A 15,710-nucleotide genomic window follows, 5' to 3' on the forward strand; every position below is an offset into this window, starting at 1 on the left:
CCGGTGTTTCACTGCATCTGTATCTTTGGGGTAAATCCCCAGCAGTGCAATTGCTGGGTCGTAGGGCAGGTCTATTTTTAACTCTTGGAGAAACCTCCACACAGTTTTCTAGAATGGCTGCACCAGTTCACATTCCCACCTACAGTGCAAGAGGGTTCCCCTTTGTCCGCATCTTCTCCAACCTTTGTTGTTTCCTGTCTTGTTAATTTTCCCCATTCTCACTGGTGTGAGGTGGTATCTCATTGTGGTTTGGATTGGTAGTTCCCTGATGGCCAGCGATGCGGGGCGTGTTCTCATGTGCTTGTTGGCCATGTCTCTGTCTTCTTCTGTGAGATTTCTGTTCATGTCTTTTGCCCATTTCATGATTGGATTGTTTGTTTCTTTGCTCTTGAGTTTAATAACTTCTTTATAGATCTTGGAAACTAGTCCTTTATCTGAGAGGTCATTTGCAAATATCCTCTCCATTCTGTAGGTTGTCTTTTAGTTTTGTGGACTGTTTCTTTTTTTATCTTGATGAAGTCCCAATAGTTCATTTTTGCTTTTGTTTCCCTTGCCTTTAGGGATGTATCTTGCAAGAAGTTGCTGTGGCCAAGTTCAAAAAGGGTGTTGCCTGTGTTCTCCTCTAGAATTTTAATGGAATCTTGTCTCACATTTAGATCTTTCATCCATTTTGAGTTTATCTTTGTGTATGGTGCAAGAGAATGGTCTAGTTTCATTCTTCTGCATGTGGATGTCCAATTTTCCCAGCACCATTTATTGAAGAGACTGTCTTTTTTCCAGGGATAGTCTTTCCTGCTTTGTCGAATATTAGTTGACCATAGAGTTGAGGGTCCACTTCTGGATTCTCTATTCTGTTGCATTGATCCATGGGTCTGTTTTTGTGCCAGTACCACACTGTCTTGATGACCACAGCTTTGTAGTACAACTTGAAATCCGGCATTGTGATACCCTGGCTCTGGTTTTCTTTTTCAATATTCCCCTATTCAGGGTCTTTTCTGATTCTACACAAATCTTAAGATTCTTTGTTCCAACTCTCTGAAGAAAGTCCATGGTATTTTGTTAGGGGTTACATTAAATGTGTAAATTGTCCTGGGTAGCATGGAAATTTTCACAATATCAATTCTTCCAACCCACGAGCACGGAATATTTTTCCATCTCTTTGTGCCTTCCTCAATTTCTTTCAGGAGTGTTCTGTAGTGTTTAGGGTATAGATCTTTTCCCTCTTTGGTTAGGTTTATTCCTAGGTATCTTATGCCTTTGGGTGCAATTGTAAATGGGACTGACTCCTTAATTTCTCTTTCTTCGGTCTCATTGTTAGTGTATAGAAATGCCACTGACTTCTGGGCATTGATTTTGTATCCCGCCATACTGCCGAATTGCTGTATGAGTTCTAGCAATCTTGGGGTGGAGGCTTTTGGGTTTTCTATGTACGGTATCGTGTCATCTGCGAAGAGGGAGAGTTTAACTTCTTCTTTGCCAATTTGAATGCCTTTACTGTCTTTTTGTTGTCTGATTGCTGAGGCTAGGACTTCTAGTACTATGTTGAATAGCAGTGGTGAGAGTGGACATCCCTGTCGTGTTCCTGGTCTTAGGGGAAAGGCTCCCAGTGTTTTCCCATTGAGAATGATATTTGCTGTGGGCTTTTCGTAGATGGCTTTTAAGATGCTGAGGAATGTTCCCTCTATCCCTACACTCTGAAGAGTTTTGATCAGGAATGCATGCTGTATTTTGTCAAATACTTTCTCTGCATCTATTGAGAGGATCGTGTGGTTCTTGTTTTTTCTCTTGTTGATATGATCTATCACATTGATTGTTATACGAGTGTTGAAACAACCTTGCATCCTGGAGGATAGAAAGGGACAGAATACTTCCAAACTCGTTTTATGAGGCCAGCATCACCTTAATTCCAAAACCAGACAAAGACCCCACCAAAAAGGAGAATTTAGACCAATATCCCTGATGAACACAGATGCAAAAATTCTCAACAAGATACTAGTCAATAGGATCCAAGAGTACATTAAGATTACTCACCATGACCAAGTGGGATTTATTCCCGGGATGCAAGTTTGGTTCAACACTAAGTCTGCATTTGCACCTTGGTTGCTGAGGATGGTCCGGAGGCAGGGCCCCTGGATGGCCTCAGTGTATCAAATGCAGAAGGACAGGTGAGCAAAATGCCAGCTTGTTCTCCGAGGTGGGTAGGGGATAAATTACCAGTATTTGCATATATTGGTGAAAACCCGACTATCAAAAAGGTGGATCCAGGGACGTCTGGGTGGCTCAGTGGTTGAGCACCTGCCTTTGGCTTGGGGCTTGATCCCAGGGTCCTGAGATCGAGTCCCGTATCAGCCTCCCTGCAGGGAGTCTGCTTCTCCCTCTGCCTATGTCTCTGCCTCTCTCTGTGTGTCTCTCATGAATAGATAAATTTTTTTAAAAAGTGGATCCAGGAGGATATGGCAGAGAATAACCTTATTCTTCCACTGCTCATTCATTCATGGTCTACTTTTGTGTTTGTTTCGGGGAGGGGGTGGTTGGCACTTCCTGGGGTGAAAGCTTCATTCTTATAGGCCTTCTGGTCTTCTTATCATGGAGTCCTGAATCTCGCTCTTTTCCAAATTTCCTGTGCCCTCCGTGGGGCTCCTCAGGCTGGGAGAATTCTGGGGTTAGGGAGAGCCCAGTGGGCTGCTTCCTTCTCACGAGAAAGCCTGGCCAGACAGTACTGTCCTGTTATGGAAGATGCAGAGTGCCAGGGGTTTTCTATTATGGAGAATTTGATGAGGACAGAGCCCCCTAAGTCTGGCTGCTCTCGGCTTTCCCTTCTGCTGGATCCCATCACCCTCTCAGGATGGGGAATGCTGAGACCCGCTGTGGCTCCTATCTTCAGTGTCCACCTCTGGCCCCAGGAAACGTGAGTCTCCTGCTCACTCTCATCAATGATGGGCAGCTCACACTCCCAATGCCTCTCCTCTCTTGGCTCTGCCTCAAGGCAGGCAGGCACCTCCCATCTGACTTTTGTTATCACTCTTCTCTTGGTGAGCATCAAATGCAGTCACTGTTCCTCAAACCCCAAAGACACCTGCCAAGCCACCAAGAGTGTCCGTGAAGCCCTCTCTCAATTGGCTGAAGGGGAGGTGATACATTTTCTTCCCTCCCCCTTCTTCTTCTTAAGTGACGCTCTCTCGGAGGTGGCTCTTCCCGTAAGCCTCTGCAGTGGCCCCAAGAAATCCTTTCCCCTCTATAAGCTAGAGGTAGGAGAGATGGGGCTCAGATCGGAAGAGATCATAGATGGTGGTGGCAGGAGCCACTGGTGCCCTCTCTGAGCCCTGCTGCACCTGCCACTGGATGCTCACCATGGCTTCCTACTGCAAGTCTCTTTTAAGAAGGTCAGAAGTGCTGTGGTTTGACACCCCTAAAAGCAGCCCTCAGCCAATGAGGGATGGGGATGGAGGATAAAATCCCAGTTCCTTCTCCCTCATGGTATGTTCTACACCATTGTTCACAGTTCCCGAAGGACTAAGCCCAATGCCCACAGTGGGACTCTCCCCTCTATGACTATGCATCGGCTCTTTTCTTTCCTCCTATCTAGCTTCCATACCAGAGCTGCCTGGGGTGGCCTCCCAGATCAACCAGACCACGAGAGACACTCAACTTTGCTCAGCTCTGCTTCCAGAGGACCCAATTTCAGTCAAAAGCCCTTTTAAAAAGTAGGCATGCTCAGAACCTATTTGCTTATTCCTAGCTTGAGGGACCTCTGCTGAAATCCCAGGACAATAGAAGTTGCAATGAATAGTCTGTTGCACACTGTTTACAAAAGACATTCACATAAGTCAGTGTTTCTCAACCTTAGCACAATTGACATTTTCGACAAGATAATTCTTTATTGTAGGAGGGTACTTGTACGGTGTAGGATGTTTCACAGTATCCTTGTCATCCACTCCCCAGTGGCACCCCAGTTGGGACAACCATGTCTCTAGACATTGCTAACTGTCTCCTAAGGACAAAATCACCCCTAGTTGAGAACCGCTGATGGAAGTCATCTGATGTCATTGTGTCAACAGCAGCCTGAAGAGAGCATGATCATGGCAAACATGATGATGGTGAGGATGGTGACGATGGTGAGGATGATGGTGGTGGTAGTGATGTTCATGATGACACAGCAACATGATATAATGTTCAGACGACTTAACCATACTTGCTGAGGTGCTGTGAGTGAATCTGGCATTTGATCCTAGATTTTCAGCATGCCTTACCTCACTCGGAAAGCCCATGACATAGACTGGAAATTCACAGACAAGGAACTTCAGAAAAACCGGAGCCCTCCATGCCAGCATCAGAGCCAAGAATCAAACCAAAGCTTGCTGATTTCCAAGGCAGTGTGCTCTTTCCGGTGCACTGCTGCTTTCTACTTTACAAAGGACAAAGAGTGATGCTAGGGTTTTCAAATGAAAGCTACTTGCCCCCTTGAAAATGCTTCTGCTGCATTTAGATCATTGAAATGAGTGATAGTGTAAAGCCAAGTTGTAGACTCTCTGGAACTCACCGTTAACCAGCAGATCAGCTGTGAAGTCAGCTTAAGGAATAAATATTGGCGATCTACCATGTTTCACACCAGTCTAATCCAGCCCTTTCGTGAACGATTGATGTTTTCATGGTTCTTAGAGTTAAGAGGCTCTTCCCTATCACGGGTCAAGAGCCGACATCAACTGCACCATTTCTGCTGTCAAATAGACTCTCTGGCAGGCTCTTTCATACCCTAGCATTTATCTAGCACCTATGGTGTGCAAGAGAAGGTGGCAACTCCAGGATTTCAATACAGTAGGGTTTAGAAGCCGTAGCCTTAGCTGGAAATGGGCAGAGGGTATATCTCTAGGGGCTCTGTCCTGAAGCCACACATGCAAAGCCAGGGGACGCCTTTTATTAGGAGAAAGTGTTTTGGAGGTGGTGCAAAGGAAGCTGGTGGAGGTTATGGGGGGCAGTTAGAATCTCCCTAAGTCAGCTCTCAGGACAACTTTACATGAGCAATGTGAGAGGTGCTGGAGAGGACATCACTTGGAATAAAATACATCGCCTGGCCTCTGGAAGCCACCCTTACACAATGTTCCTTGTGTTTCAGTTGCTTTGTTCTTACTACTAGAAGCAGCAGTTTAGGTTGTTTCTACCCCCTTCTCCCTGTCCTCCCACACCGGGGAAGGAGAACACCGCCCTGGGGCACTGGGTGAAGCTGTGGGGTGGGGGACAAGGTAGGGGGCTATCCTCACTCTGCATCAGTTCTAGAAACTTTGATTAGGGCCATTTCCTGGAATGCCTCTCCTCAGGCAGTGTCTTGTCTGCTCCCACTCCAAGCAAGATGACATCCAAACACATAAACTTGGCTCCTACAAGCTCTCTAGACTTCCATGCCTGTACCCACAGCAGGAAAACACTGACCACCAGGCAAGTTCCTCCAGGACCCATGATCTCATTCCCTATCTCCTTCACTTGTGCTTTGCCTTCTCACCAGCCCTGCTTATCAACCTTAGAGCCCTCTAATCTTTCTTGAGGAAGCAAGCACCATCTCCTCCAAGGAGGCCTCCAGGATGCCCCCAGTCACCTCTCTCTGCACTCACCTTGATCGTTAACTGCTACCACAATTCCTGGTTTCTTAGTCTAAATCTACCACTGCTTTGTGGTTCTTGTATCCCCTGACACAAGCTTGGCATATCTGAGGTGTTCAAAAATATTAGGAAGAGGGACACAAGAGAAGGAGAAAGACATAAGAAGGAAGTGGAGAAGGAGAATGGAGGGAAAGAGGCATGAGTTCATATGTGCCTGCACCCAACACTGAATTAGCTGGCACTCTTTCAATGAGAAATCCGTTTTTATCCAGCACGCCTCCCATAACACATGTTTCTGTGGCACACTGAAGTGCTTTCTGGATTATTAACTGTCCATTGCAGTCCTGATATTTAGTGTCAGGGTGTTTGCTTGCATTTGTCTTTGGAAATGTGTCATCCTTTCACGTTATGAATATTGATAGCAGGTTTGAGTGTATTTCGGGAGTAAGATGCCTCCATCCCGCCCTCCGCCCCATCGCCTAAACGTAATAGATACCGGGTTTGATTCTGAAGACTTTGCCACATAATGAGGGGAAGGCTCATTTCACCTGACATGAAGATGCAGGTTCTACTTAGGATGCAGTCAGCTTGTTCCACAGCAGAGAAGAATGGAAGACCCATGCTACACCCCCAGCATGTAGCCCAGTGCCCGGCACTCTGCTCCACTGGCAGTGAAGGCAGTTCTACTTACAATTCAGCATTCAATCATGCAAGAAGCTCCTTGCAGGGAAGACCATCTCCTGCATGAGTCTTCAAAACCCCAGTCCCTCCCCAAACCCAGGGGCTGTGCGTGTTTGCAGGCAGGATCAGCGTGTCCTGGTCACATCTGTGGTCTCCGCCTACCTCACCCCTAGTTCCTAGCCTGGTGCCTGCCATCTAGTGTGCCTCACAAATGTGTGTTGTCTGAAAAAAAAAAAAAAAAGAATCAAAGGCTTGTTTAATGCCCATAACTGAGTTTCACAAGACTCCTCCTTTTCTCTCTGCCCTGCCCCCAGCCTCAACCTGAGCAACAGTGACATCCTGACTATCTATGATGGTGACGAGGTCATGCCTCACATCTTGGGGCAATACCTGGGGAACAGTGGCCCCCAGAAGCTGTACTCATCCACGCCGGACCTGACCATCCAGTTCCACTCAGACCCTGCTGGCCTCATCTTTGGGAAGGGCCAAGGATTTATCATGAACTACATAGGTAAGTGTCTCCACCCATCCATTTGTAGATGTGTCTATTTAGATGGCTTCTTCTAGATACATCTCTTTGAGGGTTCTGTGCTACATGGTCTTTTAATGGCACAGTAAATATGTGTAGCTATTAAGCATTTGGGCTGTCTGGTCAGAAGACCAGGGTTTGAGTTTTAGTACTTCAGTACTGCCATCAATGGCTCTATGATCTTGGCCAAGTCACTTAACCTCTCTGAGCACCCTTTTGGTCATCTGTAAAATGGAAAAACTGATAGCTACTCCAGAGGGTCAATATCAGGATTTAGTAGATGCTACCTCGTGACTTCCTGATTCCTGCTGTTCCCCTTGTAGTCAGCTGGGATTTTATATCATCAGCACACTCTCCTGTGCTTGCAACTTCTCAAAACACTGTCTCTGCCATCTTGCGTGAACTGAAGCTGGACTCTCCCTAAGGGCTCTTCTTCCCCTGCAGCCCCATCCAATGGAGACCATGCTTTCTCTCCCACCTCCTGTACTGTAGGACCTAGAAAGGCAAGAGGCATCTTCCTCACTTTTTGACGTAGCTTCCAAACCATTTCTCTCACCCTCACATTAAAACAGAAACAAAACCAAAAAAATCTGCTGTGAAGCTCCAAGCTCGGTTCACACTTGGCCATCCAACACCTCTGTGGAAGCACCCACAGTCTTCCCTCTTCCTTCCCCACCTGTGACTCCCCCTTCTTCGTTGCTGGCTCTGTCACCCTGCTCTGAACAGTGGCAGGTCCCAAGCTCTACCCTGAGTCCTGTCCCGTGTCTGTCTAACTCACTCCCAGGCACTGTCATCCAGTCCTTTGGCTGTAAGCAATGCCTCTCTGTGTTTCATCGGCCCCCAGTATGTACCTCCAACTTTGACCTCTCCCATGAGCTGTCTACTCAAGTCTGTGCGAACTCTCCTCTTGCATGTCTAACTGGCATCTCAGATTTAATATGGCCCGAACAGAACTCCCTCTGTCCCTACTCCCAATCCACCACCACCCAACTGCTTCTGCTGCTGCTTCTGTCCCTCTGCCCATCCCAGGAGATGAAACTAGAGCTCTCCCAGTTTCTGACTGCTTCCTCTTTGCCTGCCCCATAACCAACCCATTCTTTCAACTCTACTTCTACAATACTCTCAAATCCAAGCACTTCTGCTCATCCTTTCATGGCCAGCACCCAAGCTGCCAGCAGTCAGGAGACTGGAACACCATGAAATCCCACTAATCCCAGCCCAGAAAGAGTTTGAATGGACAGAGTGTCTGCTTAAACCCTGTCACATCATAGCAGAAGAAGCCCTGGACCACCAAGGATAAAGGACTTGCTCCTTGGGGGCAGATCTGAGGCTCACACCCAGGCTTCCTGGCTCCTGGACCTTAGCATTTCTCCACACCTGATATTCTTGGCAACAGCCAAGAACTTGGAAGACACACAGGGGTACTTAAGACCTCACCTCTTTTGGCATCCAAGATTGTGGGTGGCTGCATCCTGAGGATTTCAATGGGCAAGATTTGTCCAGCAATCAGAGAACTTGTTTGGGTCACCCAAGAATGGAGTGGACAGCTCATGAAAAGGGGGGAAAAAGGAGGTTTCATTCTGCCAAGTGTCCCCCCACCACGCCTACCATCAAAGACCCTCTGGCTTAATCCAGATTTTGTGTCTGTGGTTCCTTCTTCTTCCTGGCTTGAATATTTGCCCATCCATCTCTAATATAAAGTGTTCTCTGTGTCTCATCTCTTGCCTCTAAAATACAAACCCTTTCCCTGACCATGCATGTGAAAATAAGTCCCTTGCCTTTTTATTTGTTTGTTTCCAGCTGGTAGATGTTTCTCATCCCTGCCCGCTCTGTGTACATTTCTCAGAGAGGCAGACACAAGCGTTGATCTTTTTTATGTTTCTCAGGGGCCCTTTCTCCCTCAATTTTGCTGCTAAGTGTTTTCAGAGTATTATTGTTGTTACTTTCCATGGGTTCCCCACTCTTTACTGGGTGGGGCCCTGGGCACAGGGGGACAGCTTGTGCTGGCTGCCCAGGCAAGATGCCATCCAGAGTCAGATGCCTTTGGAGGGAGAGTTTCTGGTGACTTGGCTTCAGTCTCTCTCCTTAGACTTCTCTCCTCCAGGCCCCACCCCCCACCTCCCAGTTGGAAGATGAGGTCATAGGTTTACTCATTTGTCTCCTCTGGTGCCTGAGTCAGTCTTCCAAAACCACATTCAGCTTGGTAGCAGAAATCTCACCCTATCCAGGGCTACTCACGATTAACCTGGAAGTCTGGCCAATGTTCAATGTGGCACCATCTTGAAGAGGAAGTGCTCATATTTCTTGAAGCTGAAACTTTAGATTTTGTGTGTCCATTTGAAATTGGCAGGTATTTTTCCATATATTATTTTCTTTCATCTTCAAATGCATCAGCTCCACTTTCCAGACAGTTTGGTCACATGTGCAAGGTCCTGCACTAGGCATCAGGACCCAGGGATGAATAGATCGCTCTCCCTGCCTCTGTTTCTCTGGTTGGTGAAAGTGAGGGAGGTGGTACCATTAATGGTATCAGAATCACATGCTGCTGCTGCTGCTGTGGGAGAGGCGAGTATGGGGTTTAGGGGATACACAGTCTGGCTAATGTGGGTGACACACAAAGAGAATAGTCCTGTTCTTATTTCTGTCAAAGAAACACACACTCAATATCACAGGGAAGGCAGGTGGGCTTCTGTATTTAATTCTGATACCAGTCAATTGCTTGTGACTATCCATGTTGAAGAGCATGTTAAAAAGAATTCTGAGGAGTCCACATGTGAAGTCAGTGGGGGAAGAGTTACATGACTGACTAGTGATGTCTCCTACGGCTTGGGAGAGGTAGTTGCTATGCCAGGTCTAGATTTAACTAGACATAGATGCAATTCTTATTCAGCAGAGAGATCACATGGAAGGGTCAGGGGGTTTTGTGATTATCTAGAGATTTATGAAGCTCTGAGATTGATCTCAAGGCTGGCACTCAGCTCTCAGTGTGGCCACGGCTAATCTGCTAGGACTGCTGGTAGAACCTTCCATAAGAACACTCTGGGCTTACATGGTTCTGACCTCCCATAATTCTGCTTTGCCTAGGTAGAAGCAAAGAACCATTCTCTTACTGCTTCCTGTGCTTTGCCAGTGTCTGTGGCCAAGTGCATGGAGGCAAGGGATTAAAAAAGCAGAGATGAGGATGTGGTGTTTCTCAAAGAGATATTGATCACTTGTGTGCTTATTCTTCCAATCCTTGGATAATAAATAAGTTCCATACTGTAGGTTAACTCTGGTCAAATGGCAGTGGTTCCTGGGAGTCTGTGTTGAGAAGGATTGGGAGATTTCAGTTTGGTTCAAAGAAAGAGATTGCTATGATTGATTAGTGATGTCTATCATGAGCATAAGACTGGTAAATGTGGCATGTACTCAGTGCATTTGAGTATTTCTTTTGCCCAAAAGTTAGACCGGATGCTGATCTTGAACATTAACTGCCAAATGGTGGCATGTACTTAGTGCATTCAGGTATCTCTTTTGCCTAAAAGTTGGACCACGTTGCTCATCTAGACCATGAGACTGAGACCATGACTTCAGATCCCTGTGTTCCTAGTACCTGGCATATAATAAGTGCTCGAACAAATCAGTGAATCTATATAAAACTCATCTAAGTGTCATGTTGTGCACATCAATTAGTTTTCACATTGCCCTAAGTTATAAGTTATAGACAGGGTCATGATTCTTGTCTCAACTGTATGATTGAGGACAATGAGGCTCAGAGATGTTTATCAACATGACTGGAGTCACACAGCTTCTCAAACAAAGACCAGAAGGGAAGTCCTCCAACTCCTAGGCCAGTTTTCTCATTCTTTACAAAGTTAAAGGCCCATAAGGGTGGAAGATGCCAGAATCTCCAACTGGGATGCTGGTTAAACCTGCAGATTTCTGAATCAGTGTCTCTGGGGATGGAGTCTAGGAGCTAAAGAACAGGAAAACTAAGTGACTTAGGCAAGTCCATTGAATTAGTAACTGTGTGGCCAAGATTTGAGTCACAGTATCCCCTACTTGATAATCCCAAATGTGATGAATTCCACAAAGGAAATGAGAGGTCCCATGGGAGTGTGTTCCCATGCTGGCTCAGATTGAAGTCAGACAAGCAAACCTTTCTCAGTCTTTTGAAGCATTTGGCACAAGGCAGACCACATACCCAGTATCTACCCCTATTTCTCCCCTTTCAACCACAGTTTGAGCATTTGCAGCTGTGTCCTAAATCCAGGGCTTGGCTGATTTTTCAAAGGCCTAAAAATAGAGGCTCCTGTTCCCCACGAAGCAATTCCAGAAGACATTTCTCTCTCCCCTTCTTCTTGCAGACACCCCTGAGATCTCCATTCCCCAAATAAAATCATGATGAAATTCCAGGAAAAGCCATTGCTTGTTTCTCAGAATGACTTTCCTGCAGACAGTGAAGGTGCTTTGCGTTCCCCAGAAGCACATAAGAACTGCAGATTAATTATACGACATAATTATCTCTTTTCTCAAAATCTGTGCAGTGGGCACTTGGAAGCAAGCACAGTAATAGTGGGCTTTGCATTGCTACCTCAGTAATGAGGATTTGTAGAAGGAAGGCAGGCTTATTCCAGGGGAAGACTCCATAATAATGAGCTGCATATAGAGCTTATTTTGGAGTATGGTTAATGCTCGCTGAAGATATGCAGCATGATTTCAACAATGCACCAATAATTATTTTTATTTCAATAGTTGAGTGTTTATCTTAATCTGTATTACAAAAACATATATTACAAATCCATCAAACCCATAAATCTACAGACAGTCTTAGGATGAGGCTGAGTGTGTTAGCTACCATTGCTGTGTAACAAATATGACCTTCAAATTAGCAATGCATATTTTTTATCTTTTTAAATTTTATTTAAATTCAATTTGCCAACATATAGTATAACACCCAACACTCATCTCATCACGAGCAATGACATTTTTTTAAAGATTTTACTTTTTTGAGAGAGAAAGAGAACATGATCTCAGGACTTGGAGATCATGACCTGAGCCAAAGGCAGACACTTAACCAACTAAACCACCCAGGTGCCCTGCAGTTTTCATTTATGATCTTACACTTTCTGTGGATCTGGAAATCAGGAGTTTAAGCCAGATGGTTCTGACTTGGGATTTCCCATGATGAGTCTGTAGTGATGATGTCAGCCAAGGTTGTATTCATTTGAGGGCTTGACTGGGGCTGGAGGCTCAATTTCCAAAATGGCTCACTAGTGGACTAACAAGTCAATGCCAGTCATTGGCAAGAGGCCTTAGATTCTCTCCACATGGATCTCTCCAGAGGACTACCTGAGCATCCTCACAGTGTGGCAGTTGCTCTCTCCAGAGAGCAAGGGGAGAGCCCCTCAACATCTAGTTTCAGGAGCCACACATCATCACCTCTTCAGTAGCCTGTTGGTTGTACACATGAGCCCTATTGGGTGTTGCAAGGAGTACTGGAGAATATAAACTCCAGGAGGTGAGAATAACAGGGTGGAGTGGGCAGAGAGAAACAGAAGGGGTTGTCCCCCAAATCATATTGCTGGTAAGTGGCAGGGCTAGGCTTCTGTCTAACTCTAAATCGTAAAGATTTTATTTATTCATTCATTTATTCATGAGAGACACACACAGAGAGGCAGAGACACAGGCAAAGGGAGAAGCGGGCTCCATGCAGGAAGCCCGATGCGGGACTCCATCCCAGAACTCTGGGATCACACCCTGAGCCAAAGGCAGACACTCAACTGCTGAGCTACACAGGCGTCCTGTCTCACTCTAAATCCTAAACTGACTCTGTTAAACCAAAAGAATGCTTGGTAAGTCCAGTGGGCCACAGGAAGATCTCATCATAAAATCTCTCTGTAGCAGAGTTCTCGGTGATAAAGGGATTTTAAAGTGTGTTACCTATTTCTGGAGGCTTTTTCTTCTGTTTTCTCTTTCTTCTGACATTTGTAAAAGGAACCATACATAAAGGTCCACCTTCTCATCTAAAGACTATGTTTTTGTTTTAAAGAGGTGTCAAGGAATGACTCCTGCTCAGACTTGCCAGAGATCCAGAATGGCTGGAAAACCACTTCTCATACGGAGCTCGTGAGAGGAGCCAGAATCACCTACCAGTGTGACCCCGGCTATGATATTGTGGGGAGTGACACCCTCACCTGCCAGTGGGACCTCAGCTGGAGCAGCGACCCCCCATTTTGTGAGAAAAGTAAGAGTCATCTTGTTTTCTTCCTCTAAGTCAGTGGGTGGTAAATCTCTCCCATGGAGTGTTTTCCATGTAGATGCAGTGATATCACTTCATGTAGGATCTGGCCTCCCTCCTACTCCATCAGCTCACTGGTGCTGCCCACAAAAGTCCTCTTGGAGTTCTAGGGCAAGGAAGTCAGACTCGGGGGCCTTCAGAACCCTGGTGGATGTAAATGAGTGAAATAGGCTGAGGGAGAGACAGTAGGGAGTGGTATAGACTGCGGCAAACGGGGATTGTGTAACCTGCGTAAAAAACATCATTCAGACTCATCGTTAAAATACCTGTAGTAGCCACGCAAGACCAATCTAAGTTGGACCTTGGAGTCCCAGTTCAAAACCCCTACAGGTAGCTGACTTCATTCGAACAGCACCATCCAGCATTGTGGCTCCTTCTGCGTGCTGCCCTCAGGAGTGCAGGCCATGCAAGGCTGGTGATAGCTGGCCTGGTGTCTTGAAAAGCAGGAGAAAAAGGAGGTGATTCTGGTTTCTACACTAAATTTTAGTGGGAATGGGGGAGGAGCTAAATTTGAGGCTGGCTTCTTCCCACTAACCATTTGCTTCCTACCTCCTCTTACATGAGCCTCCGTTCGGCAGTTGTCTTGCTGGGAGTACTCTTGGGAGTACTTGGGTAGACTTGCTCAGCCTGCCTTGAGTGACCAGTTGCATAAGAAATATTAAGTGTCAGCAGAGAAAGAGGGTATTGGGAGGGCATGGGGGGGTTGCACACAATCCCTGTCATAAATATTCCAATGGCAAGGAAAATTAATTATAACTGAGGGAAACATGAAGGAACTTGCTAAAAATCCACTAAATGGGCTACATAGACATCTGTTTGTTCTACAACAGTATGTGAGGTGTGTGTGTGTGTGTGTGTGTGTGTGTGTGTGTGTGTATGTGATCATGATGGGAAAATAAAAGCCAACAGTGAGAAGCACCATGGGTGGTGAGACCCATCACAGACAAATTAACATGACCTACGTCATCATTACTTTTTTTTTCAAAGATTGTATTTATTTATTTGAGAGAGAGAGCAGGAGGAGGAAAAGAGGAAAAGGGACAAGCAGACTGAACACAGACTCAGCACCCTGAGAACAGAACTGGACTCGGGCTTGATTTCACAACCCCAAGATCAAGACCCAAGTTGAAACCAAGACTTGGAAACTTAGCTGATTGAGCCACCCAGCCACCCACCCCATCATTACTTTTAAAAATGTTTTAAATACACATCTTAGTATGATTCTTAAACTTTTGAATAATGATTCTTTAAGTTATTTGAATAATGTTTTTAAATTCTTGAATAATGATTTTTAAATATTTGAATAATAACAATTTTTAGAATATTTTGAATAATGATTTTTGAGAATTGTTGAATAATAATGATTTTTAAATTTTTTTAAGTCATGATTTTTTAATAGTAATTATTTTTTTAAATTCTTAATAATAATATTGACTTTTTTAGGGGTGCCTGGGTAACTCAGTTGGTTAAGTGTCCATCTCTTGATCTCAGCCAGGTCTTGATCTCAGGGTCATATGGTCAAGCCCCATGATGGGTCCCATGGAGCCTACTTAAAAATATATGTATAAATAATAATGATGTTGATGATGTACATTGTGTTAGTGAGTTCTGAAGGCTTGGAGAGGACATAAACTAGCTCTCTCTGGGAAACTCTCAACTGCCTCAAATTTTGCCAAGAAAAGGCCCAAATTAGAGCAAATGAATTTGCATTGGGACCCTTCTAGGTATCAGCATTTATGTTCCCAGGCTGGTTGCCTGTCGCTCTGCATGTAAGACAGAGACCCACCATCCTGCCTCGGTGGCTTCTCTTCTAGTGAGATAAGAACAGCAGAACGTCCTGAGAACAGTGGGGTCTCCCCCCTAGAAGTCCCTAGTGCAGTCAATGCCTTTCATTCATTCATTCGTTGGTTCAACTACACTCGCAACATCAAAAGATGTATGTAACCGTAACTTCACATTATGCAAATCACAGGTGCTTACTTCCAGAACTCAAGCAGGAGGAAGCTTAGGAAGTACAAAGTGAAAATACCTCATGATCTTCCTCTCTAGAAATGATGCCTCTCACTTAACGGGATGCACTGGGTGTTATGCCATATGTTGGCAAATCAAACTCCAATAAAAAAAAAAAAGATACAAAAAACAAGAAAAGAAATGATGCCTCTCCTAAAAGTTTATTCTGTGTTGTTCCAACTGCATTGTGTGTTACACATATGCACAGAGATGTGTGCGCATGCATGGTAGGCATATATAGACTCAGGGATATTCATGCAGAAACCCCTATAGATGCAGATATTTCACCACTGCTGTTTTCTCAACTCAGACATCCAGATAGCTTTTCATATCATACACGTGGTGTGCTTCATTCTTTTTTTAAGTGACTTCTTATTTTCCTTTTCTGTATATTGATTTTTTTTAATTGAAAAGTAATGTAAAACAGGGATGCTGGGGATCCCTGGGTGGCTCAGCGGTTTAGCGCCTGCCTTTGGCCCAGGGCGCAATCCTGGAGTCCCGGGATCGAGTCCCGCGTCGGGCTCCCAGCATGGAGCCTGCTTCTCCCTTCTCCTGTGTCTCTGCCTCTCTCTCTCTCTATGTCTATCATAAATAAATAAATAAATCTTTAAAAAAT

The 15,710-nt window shown here is 45.2% G+C and overlaps 1 protein-coding gene across 8 annotated transcripts in view; it reads left to right on the forward strand.

Moving 5' to 3' along the window:
* Window positions 1–15,710, forward strand: part of SEZ6L (seizure related 6 homolog like) — a 188,854-nt gene that overhangs the window by 150,450 nt on the left and 22,694 nt on the right. For all 8 annotated transcript variants that reach the window (XM_072803010.1, XM_072803011.1, XM_072803012.1 and 5 more), the window contains exons 10-11: window positions 6,590–6,786; window positions 12,836–13,030. In XM_072803010.1, the coding sequence (XP_072659111.1) occupies window positions 6,590–6,786; window positions 12,836–13,030 (392 nt within the window). The remainder of the gene's footprint in view (window positions 1–6,589; window positions 6,787–12,835; window positions 13,031–15,710) is intronic.

This window comes from Canis lupus, chromosome 27, assembly GCF_048164855.1.
Source record: "Canis lupus baileyi chromosome 27, mCanLup2.hap1, whole genome shotgun sequence".
Lineage (NCBI taxonomy): Eukaryota > Metazoa > Chordata > Mammalia > Carnivora > Canidae > Canis > Canis lupus.